Source organism: Argopecten irradians, chromosome 6 (genome assembly GCF_041381155.1).
Source record: "Argopecten irradians isolate NY chromosome 6, Ai_NY, whole genome shotgun sequence".
Lineage (NCBI taxonomy): Eukaryota > Metazoa > Mollusca > Bivalvia > Pectinida > Pectinidae > Argopecten > Argopecten irradians.
The window spans coordinates 38,246,040-38,270,551 of record NC_091139.1 but is presented as its reverse complement, the minus strand read 5'-3'; the positions used below and the strand labels follow the sequence as shown (position 1 = coordinate 38,270,551).

Sequence of the window (24,512 nt, the reverse complement as noted above, 5' to 3'; positions counted from 1 at the left end):
ACTGAAACTCATTAGTAAGGTTCTGACGATTATAACTTTAATATTTGTCAGTGGGAAAATATCCAACTTTTGTCATTTTAATTACCTGGCAGTTGTTCCATTCGTACCCTAAGCTCGCTACATAATAAGTAAAACAATGTGAGAATCGTCAGACCTTGGCAACCGTGAACAGTCGAAATATTCAAATATGATAAAGGAATCCAAAATATTTTATTGAACTTACGTTTACAATGCATCCTATACGATTTCCTCTCAATCTATTGTTCGTTCTTGACGCCAAAATTCAACACGTTTACTCGAATTGATGATTTGTTGTCTGTTTAAACTTCAGACCTTACATAGTCTTGCGCGTAGGCTAGGTTTCTGACTAAAACTCGAGGTTTCGTTTAGCTTGTTCGATAGCTTTTTCTGGAGAAGGTTGGATTCCTACTTTGTTTTTGAACCTATGGGGGCCTTCAGATTGACGCTCTTCCTCCTCATCTCCGTCTGCTGGGACCGACACCACCTGCGAAAATACAAAGTTGATATGGTGCGAATTGGCTTTACTCATTCAATGTCCCATCAACAGGATTTAAAAAAGTTCATCAGACATGTTTTGGATGCGAACTATCCAAATTTATGGTGAAACCTTACTGACAAAAACTACCTAAGACACTGAATAACACATACTGACAACAGACAAACTAGTCGTTCCATTCAATGCAGCAACCCGTCTTGTCATTTCTGCATTTTTGAAAAGGTTACTAAATTTTATTGCTTTCAACTTGCTTCTCGATAACTGACGAGTTACTGTTAGTTTTGTCCCCTAACAGACAGTCGCCTTGCTGCCATTGTCAGCTTGTTGTTACGGGCTAGCTTTCATGCTAAAAGGATTTCGATGTCTATGGTAACCATAGACAACATGTATGAGTAATTGGGCTTCCTGTAAAATGCACATCAGTCATTCGGTCAAAATCATATTTGGCCGATTGCCACGTCCATTCAGAATTGATTGATCAAACAGCTGTTTTAAAGTTAAGGCGACGAGTTAAATTTATATTGATATTGCATAGTGGTCGAAATTATTCGCTGTTTGCAGAATCAATCAAAGAAGTCGATTGGTCTTCAAAATAGTTCAAGGACAGACGAAGCTGACATTTTACTTCTCTAAAAGGAAACGTCGGCTTGTATCTTAAAACGGCGCCATTTGACACCGTTTCAGTTCTAATCTTTTCTAATTGTGTTCCGAAATGTCCTAAGAAATTATTAGCTGCAAACATAAAATCTTACTATACCAGCCTGGGTTTTGGTAGGTGTTAACTTTAATTTGGAGGTTAACATATAGAACTCTTCTGTCGGGAAAAGAGTGATGCGCGCCTATTGCGAACCTTCAAAGTAGTTACCTTTACAATTTTTAGTTCCTTTGGTATAAATAGAAGCAGGCCGATCGCCAGAACAAGGACGACCACCAGTCCCAGCAGGAATATATACGTCATTTCCGGTACGGATGTTCCTCTACTCTCCATCAAAGCAATGACCTGCAGAATACCAACCACAAGATTGGCCGTCACCTGGGAACGAGTGACATTAGACAGTCAATACATTAAAACATGGGTCACGATGCCAATTTGTCGAAAACACCTTTTCTCGGGCTTCAAAATTCAATTCCTTTTAAATCCAGACTAAGAGACATTAGAAATAAGAGTGAACTGTCCGAAATCTAAATTAACTGTCTTATTTCAGACAAGTTTTAGTGAAAGGTCCTTTTGATGCAATGCGCTACTTACGTCAAGCACAAGGTTGATGTTTACCCCGTCTTTCTCCCAACGACACTCGCTTTTGAAGAAAGAGAAACGACAACGAGAGTTAAGACCTTGTTAATGTACTTCAAGGATTATATATCTATTACTTAAACTGATACCAAAGTATCTGTAGCATCAAAATGATATTAAACATAACATCCGGATGGATAAAAGTACATCATTAAAAGTTAGCAACACCAAACTTACGATTTACGGTACATATGTTGGGAAATCCGCTGTCCGGGAATTTGCCCAATGACTTTCCTTCTGTCATGCGATACTTTCATCGTCATATATAAATTAAATTTATTCAACCAAATATTCAGTTACTCACATACCAGAATTTCTATTATAACCAAAGCAAACTATTATAGGGCATTAAAAGGTTCCCACTACAGGGTCGTGGCATTCATACACATGTGAAATGTCATCTGTATTTACTCAGTTTGTGTCGTCGATATTCAGAGAATGTGTTAATAACCTAAGCTTATTTTCATAGGTTACAGACATTTCAACTTTGTCTTATCCTCATAATCCTATGATAAAACACACAAGAGAGCGCAATACCCATCAATGATATTCTTACCTGTACGGTCGGAAGATAATCAAACAGAGCAAGTATCCGCCAGTCATTACCAGCTGGATTACAACTTGTACAGATATACTGAAACAGAGAGCGGTATACAATTTCGACAAGGTACCCCTTAAAACCATGTGATTTTTAGGATCTTAATAGGGTGTTCATTTCATATTAATTTATATGAAACTCCCAAACGACTTCCACAATATCCTCGAATCCTGGCCGGCACAGGCAATAACAATCGATCCGGGTCATTCTACTTTCTACTAAGTACTAAATATGAAATGGTCGATTTATTGGATATCGGGCGGATAATGTCAGAAAATGAAATATCTTAAAATGAAATATCGACTCTGACATTTCATTACCTATGTAATAAAACGGAAAGGTTACGAAATTCCCAGTGGATATCCATCGCTCGTTTGCTCGGCAATCCCTATCTGACCATATTTTGTTCGAAATCAAAATAAGCCAAAGTGAACTTTCAATAAGATTGATTCCTAACCAACCAACACTCTTATATGCTTTTATTTGTAACATTTTTTTTTTGCGACAAAATCAATTTTGTTATAACATAGTTAGGCCGGTATGAGGAAACAGTCGGCCTCCTCGACATCGGGATTGCTACGATAGTAACTGATTTCAAACTGGGTGGTCAATAGATGTAGGAGGTTCACTTTACTTTTTACACGTACTATCATGGAAGACTACTCGTTTTCCTGACAGTCTTCTTGTGAAGTGTATACAGCATTATCAAAGATACCAAGTAACACTTTGGGCTTGACCATAGTCGATTTTTATTTTGATCCAATGTAATTATTTTACCCGTGCAATCGACAACTCCTTTGGGAAATGTCGAGACAGTGATGAAATTAAGGTACGCTATCACAAACCGACTTTGTTATGAACATTCAAGTTAGCTCCTCTTGTGTAACCTCTGTTAGTTTAACCTTAGACTGAAGTCTGTCTAGACAACGTATGTTACGAGAGTGTCTACTTCATCATCCGTCTTCTACAAAGATAGTAGTCAATGTTCAACTAACTCACATGCTATTCTGCTAAATTAAATATCTTTATTCATTATCTATCGGATTTCATAATTCATCAGCATTCGCAAAGTACAAAGCTTTGACAAGACTTTGTCCGAGATCAGCAGAATAATATGCTGGCGAAATATTTATATGATATAGCCTACGCTGAAGATGTATGTATGTATTTTCGATTCCTGTTATTTGCAAGTGGTTGTTAATGATGATTAATACAACAAGGTTGTGAAGATTTTATTGTTATTAGGTAATCAGATAATGGTAGAGATTGGCATCAAAAGTGTCCCAACACCTTTTGACCGTGGGTTTAACTAATGACAGTATTCGGGCTGTAAATTTGGGTTTTCTTCACTACATTTTCTGGCACGTTCTAAATCCTAAACACTCACAGCTGTAACGTGGCGCTACACAAATTGGTAAACTTTTTGAAGATAATTGTTAACATTTTCTAACGTGTGCTTGAATCCATTCAACAAATAGATGCCTTTAGGTTTTTTTTACTTTAATTTGTTTACTTGTCATATGTTTATAGATAGAGAGCTTTAAAGCATGCCCGGTCCAGCCCTTTGTTTCAGCAGGTTTGAGTTCTCAAAATGGTACACCTCTTAAATTTGATTTTATTAAATAATACTAAGACATGAAAAAATGTGTGAATTAATTTAAGGAAAGTTCAAACATATCTGTCAAAAATATCACATTCAGCGCTTGTTTTCCTTATTTTTCTTCAGTTACAAAAGTTACTTACTTTATATCATTACCACCGTTAAAAAGTTTGAGCTTCTAATTTTATTTCAAGTTAAAAATATGAAAAATAATTAATTGCATCCCGAAAAAAATTCCGCAGCACTATATCCTATATGGAATGAACTACTGATTGCGCATGCACCAAAGGCGAAATAAATATTTTTTTTTATTATTATTTTTTTAATTAGGCATATATATACACGATTAAACACCAATTTTTTTTCAAAATGAAGAATATCATTTATGCTCTGTCGGCGGTGGAGCATCTTTAAGGAAAGTTCAAAACATATCTGTCAAAAAGATCACATTCAGCGCTTGTTTTCCTTGTTTTAAAATATATCTATTTTTAGTATTGTCGTACGACGTCGTTTCCCAGATGATTTTTTTTCACAATATCATGATGTTTAAATAGAGATAATAAGCAACAGCAAAGAATATGACATACAAAAATGCTACAGTTACTATTAAGCACCTTAATTTGTTGTTCAGGACAATTATTATAAGTTCAGATTGAAAAACGGAAAATTCTGCTTCATAAGTTTGGATAGCGTCACGTTACCAGTTGCGCAAAACACAGCACAATAAAACGAAACATACGGTTGTTTCAAAAACTGAAAAGTCCACGTATAACATAATGTTTTTAAAAATAACCTTTCAATAGTCATGTTGGAAAACAAAATATTAAGTTAGACTCTAATGCTTAGAAAGGGACACAGTGTATCTTCAATTTCATCAAATATTTGTGTAGATACCAAGGTTATGTTAACCTCGCTAATCAGGACAATAAGGTTATCTCCCTTTCATTCTTATTAAGAACGCTTACTTTAATCATACCGTCAATACGAAGATAAGGATTTAGTAGGTAACTGTTATTTAAGGCCGTGGGGTTCGACGTGTTCGGGAGATCAAGGTCGTCCGAATTAAGTGGCAAAGTTAATCTAAAAATGTCATGCATTGAAATTAAAGCACGTTAAATTAAATTAACATATTGCTGGGAATATAAGTGCGTTTTAAAGTCCATATGTAAGAATACATACATTTTACAGTCACGGGCATATTCAAATTAAAAAACGAAAAAACGTGCACTGGCAGGCTACCAATTCTCGCCAAGTAGTACCCATTATCGCCATCGCATGTGTATTTGTATGGTTACAATGCTGGTGAATAAAGTCACTTTCTGTTAGAAAACACTACCATGCAGGTTTCTACAAAATATTAGAGAATGGGTCGCTAACCATTAATGTAAAGAACGTGCGCACTTCCTACTCGTGTCGTTACAGTATTCTTTAGAAAATGTGTGATCTAAGCTTGTCACATGTGTATTGCTCATAACGTTCATACATTGCAATCGTTCATTTATAGACTCGGATATTGTAAGGGTTATATATCATTATACCTTATTCTTCAGAGCACGTATTTAGTACATATCATGTGCGGTTTTCATGCATTCATCATTTGTCCTGAATTAAAAGAAGTTCCTAAGGTAAGTATTACAAGTTAAGAGCGGTTCCTTAACCAGGTTTTTGTCTTTTACATTATTGCTTTCCTTTGAATGAATCAATGAAGCTGGGGGCCAGAACACGAGTACTGTCTGTGTAACGGTTATTTTTAAACACAGGCTCTAGCAAGTATGTTTTAAAGTTCATAACTCATGATACGGGTTTAGCTATCTTTGTACTTAAAGCGACGGAGTAATTGTTTACCTCCTCAATTATTTCCTCAAGTCATACATCCATCACGAGAAAAGAAATTACGAAATGTTTGCGCTCTTTATTGTTCAACAGTTCAATATCCATTACTTCTCATAACGTGTACTTTAATTAACCTCCTCATTCTAATATCCACGTTCACAAAGCTAGACCAATTCACATGAGGTACACATGCACCATCTCACGTCGATCAAAGAATTCTCTATCATCACAGGGTCAAAGGTTACCCATAATATGGGAACTCAAACAGCATTTAGTTCGTTTGTTTGCTGTAAACATGTGTAGTGTCCTCATATTATGATACAATAACGATGTGTCCTCAGTTTAACGATATATCAAAGTTGCAACTTTTTTCTTTATCGACCCTAAATATTCAATATATATATTTATATTCATGAACACTTTAACTTTAGTGAATGGAAAACTAAAATGAAGTGAACCTAAATTGTAACTATTCAGACTATGAATTTGTGTAATGGAGTAGTGACAGAAAATCACGTGTGGAAAGCGTGGAAGAACAACCTGTCTATTCTTCGGTAAAAATGTTATTTTTTAATTCAGAAAATCTCAAAAAAAGTTAATTTATAAATAATCTGGTTAAATTGTTTTTTAATATATTAACATTGTCTTAAGATTAAAGAATTTCAATGGAAATGTATCCACCAACTTATATATACAGAAAAAGGAAGATAATCGCAAATTCGGTATACTCAGATGGAAAAATGTCATTTCTGCTGCAAAATTGTCGAAAACGAATATATACAACATTTTATTCTTCAGTTGTGCTTATATTAGACGACTTACTTTGTTTTGGATATATGGATACCATAATGATAAAACGTATGTACCTGAATATATTTCAGGAACACTAGATAAAGAAGAAAATTGTTATTCTTGGTTATCCTGGTCAATAAAGTAGACTTGCTTTATTTTAAATAAACACTTTTATTTGTATCAATATTTCAGTTTGACGTAACTCGTAAACACCTCAAATTAAATATTATATCATATTAGATAATATTATGTCAGATGTTTGGTCTGTAACTATATATAACAGGCATGCTTCAGGCAGGGTAATTTTTGAAAATATGTAATACAACATTGTCATTGATATGTGATATAGAGTATTAAAAAATCAAAAGAAAAGTAATCACCGTGATGAGAAAATGAGAATAAAAACACGGTATCAGCTATGCAAATTATCTCAATATGTAATATGCATTTGTATGTATGTATGTATGTATGTATGTATGTATGTATGTATGTATGTATGTATGTATGTATGTATGTATGTATGTATGTATGTATGTATGTATGTATGTATGTATGTGAGGGTGAGTGTATGTGAGGGTGTATGTACGGACTATGTATGTATGTATGCATGTATGCATGTATGTATGTATGTATGTATGTATGTATGTATGAATGTATGTATATATATATGTATATATGTGTGTGTGTGTGTGTGTATGTGTGTGTGTGTGTGTGTGTGTGTAGTGTGTGTGTGTGTGTGTGTGGTCGGCATGTATGTATGTGTGTATGTATGTATGTATGTATGTATGTATGTATGTATGTATGTATGTATGTATGTATGTATGTATGTATGTATGTATGTATGTATGTATGTATGAATTATGTATGTATGTATATACAGTATATAAGTGTGTACTGTATGCATTAGTTAAAAATGTATATTGTATATTGTGTAGGTGTATGTGTTGAAGTAGAATAGATAAAATTATTCAGTTTAAAAAAAAAAAAAAAAATTTGCTGTTAGCTGGTGGTTAGTTGATTCTCTGCTGCTCTGAGTGAAAAAAAAAAAAAAAAAAAAATAATTTAATAAAAACGAGCCCAGCTAAAACAATCAGCTGAAATGATGTAATGTTGAACCTAGTTTCATATATTATACTCATTTCTATATATCAGAAGTTTGAGGTTATTTTTGCATAGACTGAAAGATGTGTACGTCGACACATGAAATATTTGTATGAAGTCAGACAAAGGTAAGGATGGTAATCAAGTTTTCAAGTTTTTTTTATTTCATCCAAATGCATAACAAGCATATAGGGAACAGTACAATTATTATCATTATAATATGACATACAATGTATACAAGTATAAGGTGGCGGAGGACAATATTTCAGTATTTCAATATACTAATAAGCTACATATGTATAAAAGACGTGATCACAACAGAACCCACGTTGATGCTGACGGCAAATAAAAAGCAATTTTATCATTTAATTAATTGTGAGCAGAGTTTTTCTTTTCTCTGTTGCACGAAACAAAAAGTTACCCAACATATTCAAAATTTTAACATCTTTACTAGAGAATAATTCTATAAACTTATGCACGCTTGGTCTATGATAAAAATATCTGTTAATGTATTTTTCTCTTAATTCAGAATTTGCCGAACAGAGAAGAACAAAATGTACTTCATCTTCGACGTCATTTTTATCACATAATGAACAAGTCCTTTGATCTCTAGGAATATTATTATAACGTCCGGATTCGATATTAAGACTATGACATTGCATACGGAATTGGCTTAAAAACTTCTTGAATTTATGATTTACAGGCTTAATTAAATAGAACTGTGTACAAAAATTATCAACAATATGTTTATACAAATAACATTTAGGAGATACATCAAACGCACTATATAATTCTTGAACAAAAACATCATTAATACGTTGGTAGTATATTTGCAAAAAATGATTTTCATTTAAAACACATTGGTTTTTCCAAACATATCCAAATCCCAAACTACAAAGTTCGTGCTTAATATGATAGACCCAATTCGTCATCTCAACAAACAGTAACTACAACTTACAGGTATATTATTAGATGGCGTATTAAGAAGTGATGTGGAGGCTTTGTTGGTGTAAAGTGACCAGAAATTTATACAATGTATTTGAACCACGAAAACGCACAGTGACAAAAGCAAATTGTGAACAAAATTTCTCAAATTAATTAAAAAAACCCATCGACTTATTGTAATTTCGGATACAGTTGAATGAATTTTATGAAAAAGAAGCAAGCGTCAACTTATATCTATACGAACCCTAGTGGCTAGTTTTTTAAAATTCTAAATGAGCCGACATATGAAGCAACAGTCGCTATCGGACAAATAGCGTCACGACTTTGTGGACGAGAAGAATACGATAATGGTCCAATGCCAGACGTGGTTAAAAGATAAGCTATTTCATAGCAATAGATATCAATGTGGATTTATTTCATATGACAATTCTATACATTTCACTGTGACAATGAAAAAACAAGATTGTCTCGGACAGTTACCGTTAAAAGTCTGTACAGGGGAACACGAGATTATTATAAATCAGTCGGACAGACAGATAAATGGGTTGACACCATACTCATCCCTATACCAGTACAATTTGGACTGTAAGTCAGACAGCAAAGCAACATTTTATCTCGCCGTACCATCAATCTTTATTTCTGTAAATTGTGAGTTTGGTCGATAATAATACTAAAACCTTTTTTGAAACCATAGCGACATCACGCGACGGATATATGGATTGTGTTATGATTAAAAAGGACTAGGTTACTCTTGAAACGGAAGGTTGCAGTACCACATCCGGCGTGTCAAGCCATTTGTTGCTTAGGGTTCATGCGCATTATGTAATATTACACTGAGCTACAAGGCTAGGAACATAAAAACTGAGTTAAAACTCAACGTAAACATCTCAAACAGGAAAGAGTAAATATTCTGCAAAGTTTATGTACGTGTTGTGGTTAATTCAATACGGTTTCACGATAGTAATAATTTTAAGACAATCGGTAACGGTATCAAATGTAACAGGAACAGGAATATTAAAAATAGATCAGACGATATTCTAAGGAATATAATAAGTAAAGAAAACAACTGATGAAAAGGTCAATCGATTGAGTACTGCTATTAATCTTAATCAATATGTATCCGACTGTTTGAAATTTATCGCCCTGAAATTAATTATCAGAAGAACCAGGTCGAGCTCTATAGAGGATTCGAAAGGGAGGTCTAGCAAAGGCAAAATGACGGTTGCGGCAATTTTGTAACCTCTGGATTAAAGTTTAAGTTATCTCACGAAATTGTATTTTGATACCCTATTGAATCCACATCATATGCCATCGTCGATGGTATAGGAAGTTCCTGTAAAATTAATATTTCAGATACGTTTTGATCCATTTTCTTTTACTTTACACTCACTTGATAACATTCGTCTCGGTCAGGGTGATGCAGAACAGTTTCCGAACCATGGGAATGGCCTCCCAAAAACAATATCGAGACTTGTAAGACTCGTACATAGATCTGAAACACAAAATGGATCACACATTATTCCGACTCGTACGAATTGTTGACACACCTAAAACACAAAGATTTATCCGTTGAAACAACTCTATAACGACTCATACGACACGGTACCATTGTTTCCTCCACACCAAAAAGTGAAATTAAAGCAAACATACTCAAAAATTATCAGAAGGGATACGAACTACAGAAAATCATTTGGGTGGAAAAATGTATCTCGAAATACAGAAAAATGTATCTCCTCTATTTCTATTATAACACGAGAATCATCACTATAAACCGAATTATTTTCGTGACGACTTTATTTTGTTTTAACAATAACTATTTTTTCGAAGCGAGTTTATTTCGCGATGTAGAGTGATATGGTTCTTATATTCCTAAGCTTGGCACTTTGTTTTTGCGGCGATCAATTTTAACTTGTTTACAGTTTCACAAAATACATGTAAAATAATCTGATTTACAGTAATCTGTTGTGACCCTAACATTTCCTTATAATTGGACCGTTTTACCAATGATCATCAACAATGAAGGGATAAGATTTAGGCCCTGGAAGAAATCTAAAGACTTCTATAACATACACATTACTTTACACCGGGGTATATGCTAATGGCCATATTTTTCTACAGAGCTTTTATAGAATACGTAAAAGAATTAATGCAATGATACGTGTACATTAGGCTTTGTTGACAGATATATGAATAAGGCCCGTTTTTTTGAAGATTTATTTCCTCTGGACTATATCTTATGAAGACCTCATTTTAGTTACGCAAACATACAGTATGTGCTGTGTCTCTGTCGCAAGAGCTTCTATATAATAAGTACTAGATCGCTACTAAATATCCTAAACATAATTGGTGTCTTCAAACCCTTTTTCCTCTTGAATGAGAATCCCTCTTCCCACAAAAATATAATTTCCTATTATTACCCGACCTTGACCCTCTACGGTTCATACCAAATTTCTACCATAACACATTTGTTTTTCTTATTTAAGAAGGAATACGGTAGGAAACAGTTATTATCGTTTTAGAATTAAACAAGTTCAAAGGATATACATAATAGAATTTTGCGCCTGTTATGAAAGGTTGAAAGCCATCAATAATTGAACTCCTTTGAAATGGAAACAAGACTTAAACATAATCATATTGGTTTCTTTTTATCATAATCACTTTTAGTTATTGAAGACATCATAAAAATCGAACTTTAATTATGGCTTTTCATTATCTAACCCGTATTGTAAACTGGACTGTTCCAAGAGGGACCATTTCCGTAGTATCAGCGAGGACAGGATCACTGTTACCGGGAGCGCCAGGGCGTACAGCAGTGCAAGCATGGCAACAAACTGGAGAGTCTGCGGAAAGACAAACAAGATTATAAACTACAGCATATTCCGGCCTAGATTACCACGTGGTAAATCGACCTATACAGCATATCACAGGGAATGGACTCAGTTAGATGATTTCATACAGAGACATAAGACGCTTCTCAATTTTATTCTACCTGAGATAAAAATCATTTAAATGTAATATAAGAAATCGTTCATAGTTGACAATATCAAATTCCATTTCGTAACTCACTTTTAGCTTATCGATCTTGTATTGTTTTGAACTTATTCATGCGTAGGTTATTGATTAATACTCAGCTTATCAATATCATTTTAATCTTTCCGGACACATTTATTAAAAGATTTTAATCCAACCATTATTAAATGAGTCAGACATAGATGTTATTGACTGCAGTACCATTGATTGAGAATTATTTCGATAACCGAATTCAAGTGTTTGTCTGAGATTAAAGTATTAATGCAATAATTTGGCGAATTATTAAAAGATTCACTTACTGACATGCCAAACTGGTCACAATGCAGGTTTTGGTCATGAAGGAAAACATCCCTAGATGTGTCCATTACAAACACCTAGGCAGATAAATAAATATTTTTAGAGCACCAAACTAAATTACGAAGGTACCATAGAGTCTCCAAACAACATTTAATGTGTATAAATGGATAGCTAAGTATGGCACTTTAACTGATTATCAGACGAGCAGCTCTATTTCACTGGGCTAGTTCAAACAATGTAATGCTACTATAGGTCAATTAACACCAAACATAAACATATACGCGCACATAATATACATATACCTATAAGCACCCTGGCGTTTTCTTTTTGTTTGAGACTAATAAAATCTGTTACCTGTAAGTGATCGAGATCGGGTTATCTCAGTCGAGGGCTAAGATTTTGTAACATAATCCCAACCGAGGCGTTAGCCGAGGTTGGGCTGTTACAAAATCTTAGCCCTAGACTGAGATAACCCGATCTCGATCACTTAAAGGTAATAGATTTTTTTTTCTCGCGCCTCTAAGATATAACAAAACCCATCTATACGAGTTCAGAGTGTAAAATTATCCCGCCTTGGACCTTCTGGTTCAAAGCCGATTAATCCTTTCATCTGCGCTTCGATTTCAGTCATTCCGCGTAAAAATATAGTTCGGTTATATCAAAGAAAATCAATCGGTACATAGTGTTTTCATAATTAAAAACAACAACCAAACGATGCATGGTAAATGACTGAATGCACATATTTCTAATAATATTGATTATCTGAAGCGTGTGACGTCAACGATTCGAGAGTATGACGTCACATGCGCGGACTGTGACATGCATGGTTTAAGATTCCGCCAAAAATTACGTAAAGGTACCAGAAAGATCGGACGAGATAGAAAAATCTAGCACCGGGTATCATGTGAGATTTCCCTGTCCGATGTGCGAGAATTCTAAATCACGAAAGATGTGGTTCTAAAAGCAGATCATGTACATGATTATCAAAAAGAAATAATATAAAAAAAACAGGTTTTGAAAATTTATTGAATCATCCGCTAAAACTGTTTTACAAAATACGACAATGCTATAGTTTACTTCCTGGTTCCTGACAACTGTGAAATTTTATGGGACCCTTTGTGCTCCTTGGATCTAATGCTTACCTTATAAGCGTTTTGAGAACAGCTATTACTCTGAGCCCCAAACAAAGTTATGGGTAGGTATGTGACCACCAATAAATAGAAAGTCATTCTCCGTAACATAGATCGGCGGCGCCAATGTTTCTCCTTCAGTTTCTGGTCCTTCTCCTGAGACAACCATAGGCCCTGTAATAGAAACAAGAGCAAAGGCAATGAATACAAATAATTCTGATTTGTGCTGCAGGTTTTCGTGCATGCAAAAGAGAATTTTACTGTATAAAGTCATCTTAGATTCTTTACTCCCTTGTCAACGAGATATAATAATACAACTATGTTTTACCCTTGTCAATAATGCGCCAATAACTTTCAATATGACATTGCCATTGACATGTAGCTTGATTAGTCCACACAATGGAGTGTGTCCTTGTCAACTGTGCAATATGAACTGGTCCAGCAGTATCATGTGTTAATTGTTCAACTGTGAAAGTCACAGCATAGGAATTTCCTATAAACAAATCCCCTTACCAGGCTTTTGTCGACAAACTTGACAAAGATCACGACAATCAAAGGCGGCAGGAAGGATGACATCCAGATAAGATAGTAGCCCAGCTGTGAGGACAGCTTCGGTAACAGGCAATCTGATGGAGCCATAATCAGTTTTAATGAATTTATATAACTAACTTCGGAGTACGTGTATTATATATATATAAAAAAACCATTGACACCCTGTACAAAAACCATCAGCTTCCTGATAAGACGTTTCGTTTTTAAGTTTCCAGTTACTGAATAGAATGTTCACTTTGTTTGGAGAGTAATAGACAGATACAAATCATCGCAATAGTTTCTGATCTCCTCATGTTATCTTCTGAACATTGGTAACCTTCTATATTGCTACTATGCGTCATGGCTTTCCATCACTCATTGGGTGAATTCCAAATCTGGTGATAAAATTTATCTGTATTGACAGAACTATTATTTGAAACAAAGGGAAGACGCTAAATATTTAGAATGCCTGGTATAGCGCCACTGTATCTACGTATATTTTGTTAAGCTATATTTTTTTTATGTCCATTGCTTGATGAAGACGAAAATTTGCCCTCTATAGGGCAATGTACTTACAATTTTTAAACTGTTGTACAGTTCGTACCATTATGTGACAGAGACTACAAATGTAAACAAGGACCTTACTCCGAACAAGTATATTTTGGAGTCTCCTTTATGTCATAAAATACGAGGAACTGAACGTTAACAATGCTACTTATTTCCAGACAGATACAAAAACTCAGAAGGCATTTAATAATTCTATCTACATCAATTACAAGAGGTACAGACAATTTAATGTTTTCGGGAAAGACTCTTCTACCGAACGCGACGCTTATACTACTAATAACATATAATACCCATGCGAATACGTGTCTACAAATCCTTACTTATCGCTAGGAATTCAGCATTGGAGAATGCGAAGGTTAACAGGGACATGCACTCCGGGATCAGGGAAGGCCACGTGATCTTCACCATAAACGTCAACAGCAGGAACTGGCAGAAATGTACAACAATCTTGATCTGGTGATAAAAAAGGCGGAATTGTTTACAATATTTATAGAGCATGACATTTAGAAGGAAGATCAGACTCGATGGCATATAGCTTAACATTAGCAGTGTTTGTTCTTAGATACTTCTACAACATGCACTTGTCTTTGTGTTATTTGAAAGGTCGGATAGTTGTGTTTCCCGACAAGAAAGGACAATGACCTTAAAGTCAGCTGTTCTATACTGAGACAATTATATACTTTAAATAGCGAAGATTGTTTTAGCTTACACCCAACAAGAGGTCAAACACATTAACAACCCATTAGAAATAGACAAACACAATACAGTCACGTTATTCTTCATTAAAATTGTCTCCAGCAGCAGATTGAGAAACAAGTCTACTATGCCAAGAAACCTGTATTTATATCAAAACATTCTTACAATAATGTCACCTAGGATTGAAATATCCTAATTGGGGCGTTAGTCTTCACCAGCAATAGCCAATATTTTTACAGATGGTTCAACCAAAAATGGCAAAATAATTCAAAAGTATTAGATAAGCTAAAGAGACACTTTTGTAATAAATATTGCACAAATGCATTACATCGAGCTTTTAAGGGAAGAAAAGTAAACCCAATGGAGGTCTTTAATTGAGACTGACCTTGGTACAAACTGACACACTAAATCCGTTAACTAGAGAGATCAGTGCCAGGAAAAGGACAAACACACCAAAGGTCAACACTGACCACGGTCCGGAGAAACATGCCACGCAATGATTCCCAACTCGATGATACGCTTAAATAAACAAATAAAAAATCTGAATGAAATATCGATGTACAAGTTGGCATCATCAAAGACACAAAGTGGCCATCATTTGTTTTGTGTATCCAATATACTATCGGGTTGAAACATCGGTCGCTAATACATTGCACGTTATATTTGTATCGTTTTCTTTAAAAGCAAGCCCCATTATTAATGTGTTTTCAGACTGTGCATGTAAGGTATTATTTTCAATGTAAATGCTTAAATTTGTAGTTTACCGTTTTAAACATAATAAGCACCACGAATTCATTGTTCTTCAAAGAGCGCTATCGTTAGTTTGATCAACTGTCTTGTAATAAGAACTTTTAATTGAAGTACCTACAAGACATAATGAAATTTTTAAAATGTAGATGATAATTAATGATAAATATGTAATTAAGTTTTGTTAATAATGCTACTAAGTCAATTACATTTTAAAATTTAATCCTGAATTTTGTGGAAAAATCCCAGGCATAAGATCAGATATCTAATATAATCTTAAAATGAAAAAGAATAAAAAGGATGCCACTAAATCATATTAGAACTAAAGCATCCACAGGCCTTTAAATAATGCCGGATATCTATTGCGCGGAAATGGGTTATTACAGGGGTTGAATTATCACTACAATTTCCAAATAAATGTCAATTTAATTTTACTTGAGGTCATTATCAATCAGATATGTGCAGTTTGATAACATGATCGTTTATGTTTTGTGTTGGTGAAATATCTCTTAACAGAGTTATCGTTCGTTATAAGCTCGTAACATTATATTAAATCAGACACAATATTTTTTATTCATTATCCAACAACGTAACATTTTATTGACGGTACTCCAGTGTACAACACTGATTGCATTTAAATCGAGTTTGCCTCATAAAAATCTGGGACCTTCCGATTGTCCTACCATTCGGAAATGCTCAGGGATTACCTTTATCTATTGAAATGCAACTTAAAATCTTTATGACAGAGCTGGATTGCCCGATCCGATCAGATCTTGTTGTGTAGAAGCTGACTTTACAAGCGCAATTTTGTCAACTTAATGGAAAATGTATAGATAGGTTTTATGGTTTACGTTTATGCTGAAAATTATGATTTGATGGACATCATCGTTTTTGACGTCAACTTCTCTTGAGATCCAATGATTCGGATTTACGGTGAGGAAAACTGTGCGATATAAACAGAAATTCGTTTCACAGTTAGTTGCGATATTCAGCGCATGTATATTTATATAGTGTTAGGGGAAATAATAAACAAGCGAAGGGTTCGCATGGAATAATTTATGGTATCTTTATTCAGCGGCTGGTATATCATCCTCGATACTTCAGGGGTTCCTATCACTTACGATCTCTACATCCCTGGACTATCTCACAGTGAAAATGAAGGCAGCTCAGCGGAAAAAATTTGACCAATCACATGCTAGCAAAGATTTCCTTTGATGACTACAGAGAGAGCGACGCCTAATATACCGTTATACAAAAATGTACGGCTCTTTTGGTGTACATCAAATGACTAAATTTACTATGATATAGTCCAGGGGTAAAGAGATCGTAAGTGATCGAAACCCCTGGAATATCGAGGATACTGGTATATATAACACAGAACATCTTTATTACAGTATAACCAACATTACGTGGCTTTAGCAAGTTCTTCAATTGGAAAAGAAGAGGAAATGTTCTGCGCTCCAGTACGTAAATTATATGTTTAAGCACAGGACTTGTAACGTAGGTTGTGAGAAAGTACTGTTGTGTATACAGATACTGACAAGATGGTCGCTTGGAAGAGGTACACCTGCCTCTACAAAAAGTCGCCGGTAAAAAAATTCCGTCATAACATGGATCAGAGCTACGAAATAATATATTAACATACCACTGTCCCAGTCGGGTCCGGGTATACACCCGTAGTGTTGCAAAGGATATTAGCATCCAGCGGTGCTAAATAGCCCGTGTTGCAAAACATTGAAAAATGTTGCATTTCATGTGTGTCATGTAATTTTTTAATTAAATTCAACAATATCAAACATTTTTAACATAAAATGATTATTTATTTACCCACCTCCTTGTCAAAATTATGTTTTGAAGCACTTTTGAATGGCTCGCATCTCCGACCACGGCTCACTTGGCCGCCATGATGCTTCTCGTTAGAAAGTCTCGCGCTCCAAATATGGCACCTAGTACCATATATGGAATGACCTACACATTTTCACTACGAAAGAAATAAATGTTACAAAGTTTTTAACATGAACTTTAAAAATTCTTTTTTGCTTAATTCTTAATAATACTTACATTTGTTCAGTTTCACATATTTATTCTTAGTTTGTTGGCTTTTTTAAAACTTTTAAACATATTTGTTTCATTTCGTCATGTTTCCCGTAATCAAACATGGCGGCGTATTTGAACAGAATTATACATGTGTTGTGTTTGCCGTCGATTTTTACCACTAATAGTTGATGAAAGATTATAATCGAAAGGTTTGTGAATGAATATTGATCATAGTTGTCAGAACAATACAGTTACATAAGGATAATACCCGAAAAATATATTTTTATCAGTCTCAAAGTGCCCGATGTGGATCACATCGGGGCTTGCAACACTAGCGGCAACACGGGGTGGAATTCATTACCCTGCCGGAACGGAGTGGATGGCAGGGTATGATTATTCGTTCTACGAGGATATCTGACTGCATTTTCCACGTTCATAGTAAAATAAAGGTATGTTAACTATATCATTTCGTGTCTGAAGTTGTGTTTTCCATGTCGAAAATTTATTTAAGAATATATTAGTATTAAATATATACATATTTATCCATGTTTGACGGAATACCGGCGACTTTTGTAGAGGCAGGTGTACCTCTTCCAAGCGAGCCGTTGGTTCCCTTGTCCTTTTATATAGTATATACTAGGCCTAGTACACATGTATACACAACAGATTTTCTCACAACCTACGTTACAAGTCCCTGTGTGTTTAAGTCAGATGAGGCGAGAATGATTTTTTTTTTCAATTCTATAAAGAATATATATTCACCATTGTACAGTTAAGTCGACATTGATTGCGAGTTATGTACACATGAAAACTTGTTTACTTTTGCCTTACTTAACAATACTGGACAATAAAAAAATTATGTCATATATTATCATATATCATCCAATCATTGATTGAATGTTGTAATGACATAAATCAAAATAATAAAAACCTGGCTGATTTGACTTATTTGTACCTGTTGGTGCCGGTTGCCTGTGATCACATTTCTCACAGCTGATACCATACGTGCCCTCGGCACACGTGTTGTTCTCTAGACAGTTCTGGGGAAAGTAGCAGGGCACACAATGGTCGTGGGGGTCCAGGTCTACAAAGTCAAAATGTAGTACACATAAGATTAATGCACTAAAATAATCACCAGTATATATTCAACTAGACAATATGTTTGAAATCAGAGTCGTTCTGACATCTTACTTTTGTTCATCCTCATACTCCAGGGGTTACTTTCTCTGTCGTTATACAACAGTGATAGCAAGCTCTAGAATACAGAGTATGACTTTTGTTACGACTTCGAATTTGTATTACTATCAGGTATTCGTAAAACTATGGATCGTCATTGATGATATTATGGCTGTCAAAAGTGCATAAGCACAATAAAACTAAATCTGGTTATACATAATAGTTATTAGCACCGTAGAATATATTTATAGCTGGTAATTCGCGTTTGTTGGATACTCAGCCTCTTTACCCAAAAACGCACAGACGCTTACCGCATTCTTCGTAAGTTCTCACTATAGAATGCATCAGTGGATCTTTAAGTTATGTTATTTAGCATAAATATATGTAAATATCCCTACATATTTAGAGTACATATATATAGGGATATTTATACCAAATATATTATTGACAGAACATCAAGCACCTGTGAATATATACATACATTATATTATTGTTTAAATTTTAAGTTCAACTGCATTACGTCATTGTGTAAACTTTGCAACGCGTAAAGCATACAAAATTCAATGAATTTCCTGACTACAACATTTTTGTCACCAAATTTGTCTATTGTTCACGCCGAGCGCAACTAACGAGTGAAAACCAAGTTTATTGTGCTATACAAACTCTTTTGTTTGGTTGTTTATTGGTCCCTAATGAAGTTGCTTTATTAAGTCTCGTGCATTGGGTAGCAGGTTTGGTGGCAGCGCCGTGAACGACTGTTATATGTCGTTTGCCGTCCGTATTATCCAGAATTAGATATACACACCTTTCTATACTGTGCAGTAAAATCCGTAACGATATACGCTAAACCTAATTATGCTGTAAAAGTCATTTTTCTTTCGTAAATGAGTGAAATGATCGTATTGATTAGTACTTTAACTACAAGGAAAAGTACACAATTACTTTCCTAAGTCCGTTAGAACCTGGTGCAATCTTCATTGCACACATCATGTACTAGGAGGTAATTCGTCTAAAGTATGTCAAGTATTAAAGTACAAAGGTAAAAGTAGCCGAGAAGTTAATGCCTGATAGCACCAACGGGAGGTAACTCTGAGATATCCCAATCTGATCTATCAGACGTTACATCGCTTCGCTTCACCCCGTCAGTACTGACGGAGTGAAACAAAAGGAAGTTACTCTGATAAATTTTAATGTACTGCCACCCAGCCCCCAGCATTCGATGTATGAGATCTGCACGTCTTCTTTCAATAGATTAAAAAATGGGGAACGTAATAATACGTCACCTTTACTCATCCCATGAATACTTGAAGTAAGCAAAATGTTGTTGACATAGATAAAGACTGGAATCACGTTTACAATAAATACACTCATCTTCATAGTATATCATTGATGAAAAACAAGTTTTCGCAGCATAATTTAAACTAAAATGATATTGATATAACAGTCTTAATTAGTCTCTTAACAAAATACATTGTGTAGAGAAACACATTTACAACAGTCTAGAAAGTTAGAAGTTAAGGTTAACTACATGTAGTTTCCAATATATTACAAAGAGTCGATAACTGTTTTCGTTTAGCTTCATGTACATAGTAAGTTAACGTAACCAATGCATTAACACATTTATTTGTTACTGTAATAACTTAGTTAACGGGGAGGTTGCTTTACAGTGGTACCAACGTTAACATACATGTAAGATCGAGATCGGCCGATATCTTATAGAGAATAATCTCGTTTTCTTTCGGTAGACGCGAGAGTTTCCTGTGTGTGCTGACATAGATATAACCACTAGTCCTCCACTTCTGAGTTGCGAGTTCAAATCCTACAGTATGTTGGACAGCTACCAGGTAATGACCATAAGCGATGTGTATTTGCCGGATACTCCGACTTTCCACCACCTCCTAATCTTGATAATTTCTTAAATTGCCGTTCTGTCTAATAATTGACAAACAAAAAAGTTTTACTGTAAAATTGATAATGGAGTAATAATCAAGTTGTATGAAATAACTACTTTAATGTGACGGATAAAAATCTGACGAAATAAAGACGTGTTTGATGACTAAACTTTAAAACCAGCTTCAGTGAGTACAAAATAAAGTTAAAGGACCTCTTTCACGAACAATGGAAATTTGCCCACGAACCAATTCTATTAAAACTTAATGTTATAGGTAGCAACATAAATGCAACCCCTTTTTAGAGACAACTTTTTAGAGAATATTTTTGGTGCACTCAAACTGGAAGTGGGTGAATCAACATTGTTAATAATTGACATAGCCGAAAAACACCCAAAATTTCGACATTTTCTGTCTTAAAAATGTAGCCAAAATTTTATCTGTTACATTTTGCCTTCATATTTGTGATCATAATATGTAATTATTTATACTCTTCAGAAAATAATATAGTTTTTTGACATAAAACATTATTTTGATACCTTTTTGGATCAAAAAGGGAACCCTGTCATACACCTTTACTGGGCAACTTTAATTTGGCCCCAGCGCAGGCCCCTGGGACCTTTTTAATTTTTTAAACGTATTTCAAGGGTTTGCATTAATGTTGTTATATGTAACATTTAAATTTAATAAAATTGGTTCGTGGGCAAATTCCCATTGTTCGTGAAAGTGGTCCTGTGATCATATGTATATCGCTTATATATACACACAGCACAGAATTGATTCTGTGAACAAATTCGAATTTAACAGTTAGTCATTTATTAATAGGTCTTCTATAGTGGAATATTGCTGCTGCAATATGTTACATTAGTTTTCACTATAAAATGAGTAATAAATTTACAAAATTGCATGGTTTACTAAATTAGTTTTTAAGGCATGATGTATTTTAGCAGCAAAGAAAGTGGTTATGTAAAGATCTCTTATGTAAAATTCGCTTAACAGCTAGTCTATCACTCTGATCGTCCCGTATCCCCAAAGGTTTGTGACGTTGGCTAGAGGTCTGGACGGCCGTTCTGTAGTCGTCCATCTGTTTGTCACTGGGCCCATCTCTAATTGTCCAGTCGTGACAGACCTCGGGTCGAGAGACACAGACAAATTTACGTCGAATCAAATCTACATAAAACTCCACAGATGAAACTATCGGCGGAGATAAAAGTGACACACAAATTGAACATCTAAAAGTTGTGTATTGATATAGAGAATTCTATCTACTCCCGATTACTACCTAATGGGAAATTCAAAGACAAATTATTGCCACACTTTTCCTAGTGTTAATTTCAAAATGCACGACGAGAAGATATCTGTAAACCTGAAGCAGTTACATCAGACTTTCTGGCAGTCTGCACATCTGATCATAAACAGCATCGCCTTTGTTTAGAGGAAATGCTTCATCCGGCGCTCGTCAGTTTCAGTTCAAATAAAAAAGTGGTTAGTTCTGTTGATTTTATCATTATTGAAATTATCCAACACTCAAAGAGAAAACGCTATTAGGATGAAAAGCAAATGAAATAGGGAGAAAATAAAGGAACTTTCGTCGTAATTGGTATCATGTTTATCAATATAGATATGAAATCAATGCACAGCAATTACTACTGCCAATTAGTGCTGTTGTATCGTCATCCAAAATTATTGATAGTGATGGCACTGATTAAAATCAAACGAGCAACGTGTTAGTCACGTCTCTTAAACAAACAATTTGTTTGACTCAATCATCTTTGCTATCCAGACAAAGTTTGTCTGCGAAACGTCGTGTTAGAAAACGCGACTATGATTCAGAATGAATAATTCTAATGGTGAAAAGAGAAACATTTCTAAAATTATAAATAATGTCACGATGCCAGATCTACCGGGGTCGTGTAATAGTACTGTTATGGGACTTGATGGAAAGGCAATGATCAATGAGGAAATGTTAAAGGTAGAGTTAAAAAGTGTCTAAACCATTTTAAATTTATCTACGGCTGATGTGATCGGTATCTGTTATGTGTGTAAACAGAGTGCATGCTTTTGATAAATAATAATCACTACCTCAACCTGGGATCTAGATTACTAGTCTGACGCTTAAATAATCGAGCTAGAGAGAAGTTGTCTCTAGTCGAGAGGTATATTGCGGCTTGTGGTTACCAGGATTACATATTTATTTAAGTGGATTCTGGATAGTCAGATTAAAGCTACACAAAACAACATCCCCACCCCCTGCCAAATGGAGGTGTATTTATGTATTGTATACATACAATATATATTTGTTGTAATATTCAAAAAATCAAAAAGTCACATTAAAAGTTGAACATATTCATTTATTTAGAATTTGAAATTCTAGTATGAAAGGATAGAACTGTATTTCTTCACAAGTGGACGTAGGCTTAATTCTGACTTAGTAATTTAATTTTTCAAGTTGATATGTCTTCATGTTAGTATTACGTTTTGACTAGGAGTATTACTGATTATCTTACCCTATCTCCTTCGTTCAGAAACGTTTCTCGTTTAAATACAGGCTAACTTATTGCAGGTAGCAGATACCAAAAGTACAGTAACTGTTAGGCCTAAGAATCTCTACCTTTTTTAAAATTATAACTTCTTGTCTTACCTGTGGTATCAGAATCTCCAGGTTTGTGGAAGTCCCTTGTCACGTTCATACAATGGTAACCTGCCCCCTTATTCGTGCTGATAGTATGACACCGTACCACCGACGGTATAAACAACAGACCGGTCACACCAAACAACCACTTCATAGTGCATGCCACTGTCAAACATCGATGAAATCACTAAAAAATTACTCAACAAACATCAGTTATTCATTTAGGAAAAATAGGAAAGATTGGTCTAATTTGTTTCTAAATATCACTTTCTTTCTGAATAAATTGTGAGACTTCTAGGCCTATTGCCTTCAAACGAGTTTACCAGTCAGTGTAGATTTGCCTATCATGATCTGGCTCTGTCGAATAATGGCGGGTCTTGCACTGTTATGAATTAGGCCTAGAGTTATCCCCCTTTACCGGACAAAGGACAGTTTCAACCTGAACGACATCGGGCATTACACGATTTATCTCCCCTCGGTAGCTCCGGTTGCTTTCAGTTTCACCTTGTGGTTGGAGTTCCGACATCCTCGATACTCTAGGGGTTGCTAATATGAATTTAAGGAAAAGTCTCAGAAGGCAGTTCGATCATTGATTTTCATAAGGATTTTTTTGTGTCTAGAATTATTTTGACAGGACTTCGTCATAGGCCTGTAACTGTTAGCTTGCAAAACTTGGCAACATGCCAGGTATCAAAAATGCGCGGGAATATGTGCCGTCATCTTTGGCACCAAACTTTCATTTCAACAAATTTTATTGTATGTAAATACATATATATGTACATGGATTAGATCACAGGGACATGAGAATAACGTACAGATTATATCATAATGGACTTACCAGAGTGCCCTATGAGCATTTTTAGACCTTTTAGAGCTCTAGATTAAAAAAAAACGGTAAAAATCATACTCTACCTCTACAGTATAGTTACACCGATGTAAGTCCATCAAATGTTACCAAAGTCAAATTATTTATTGATTTCTAATAAATGTTAATGTTGATTCAATAAATGAGGCGTTGTACCATATGACAGTTACCGTATTAATTAAGTAAAATACTATCGACTGGAGACTACAACTGGACTTTGTGTATTTATGCGGAA

At 34.8% G+C, this 24,512-nt stretch overlaps 1 protein-coding gene across 1 annotated transcript; it reads right to left on the bottom strand.

The window, feature by feature from the left end:
• Positions 1 to 191: 191 nt before the first annotated feature.
• Positions 192 to 23,794, bottom strand: LOC138325816 (putative leucine-rich repeat-containing protein DDB_G0281931). Its single transcript, XM_069271741.1, has 14 exons — positions 23,736 to 23,794; positions 23,422 to 23,577; positions 18,671 to 18,799; positions 15,317 to 15,450; positions 14,556 to 14,688; positions 13,651 to 13,763; positions 13,150 to 13,311; positions 12,010 to 12,084; positions 11,399 to 11,520; positions 10,071 to 10,172; positions 2,368 to 2,445; positions 1,767 to 1,815; positions 1,383 to 1,550; positions 192 to 505 (listed from the first exon to the last, which is right to left on the bottom strand). The coding sequence occupies exons 1-14, from the start codon at positions 23,758 to 23,760 to the stop codon at positions 368 to 370; spliced, it is 1,584 nt and encodes a 527-aa protein (XP_069127842.1). The 5' UTR covers positions 23,761 to 23,794; the 3' UTR covers positions 192 to 367.
• Between the last annotated feature and the right edge of the window lie 718 nt (positions 23,795 to 24,512).

Coding starts and splice junctions, on each gene's coding strand:
- LOC138325816 (XM_069271741.1), bottom strand. CDS start 23,760: ATGATAGGCAAATCTACACTGACTG. Junction 18,800..23,421: donor TGGAGATTCTGATACCACAG/GTAAGACAAGAA, acceptor TTGACTTTGTAG/ACCTGGACCCCCACGACCAT. Junction 2,446..10,070: donor ACCGAGACGAATGTTATCAA/GTGAGTGTAAAG, acceptor TCTCTGTTTCAG/TATATCTGTACAAGTTGTAA.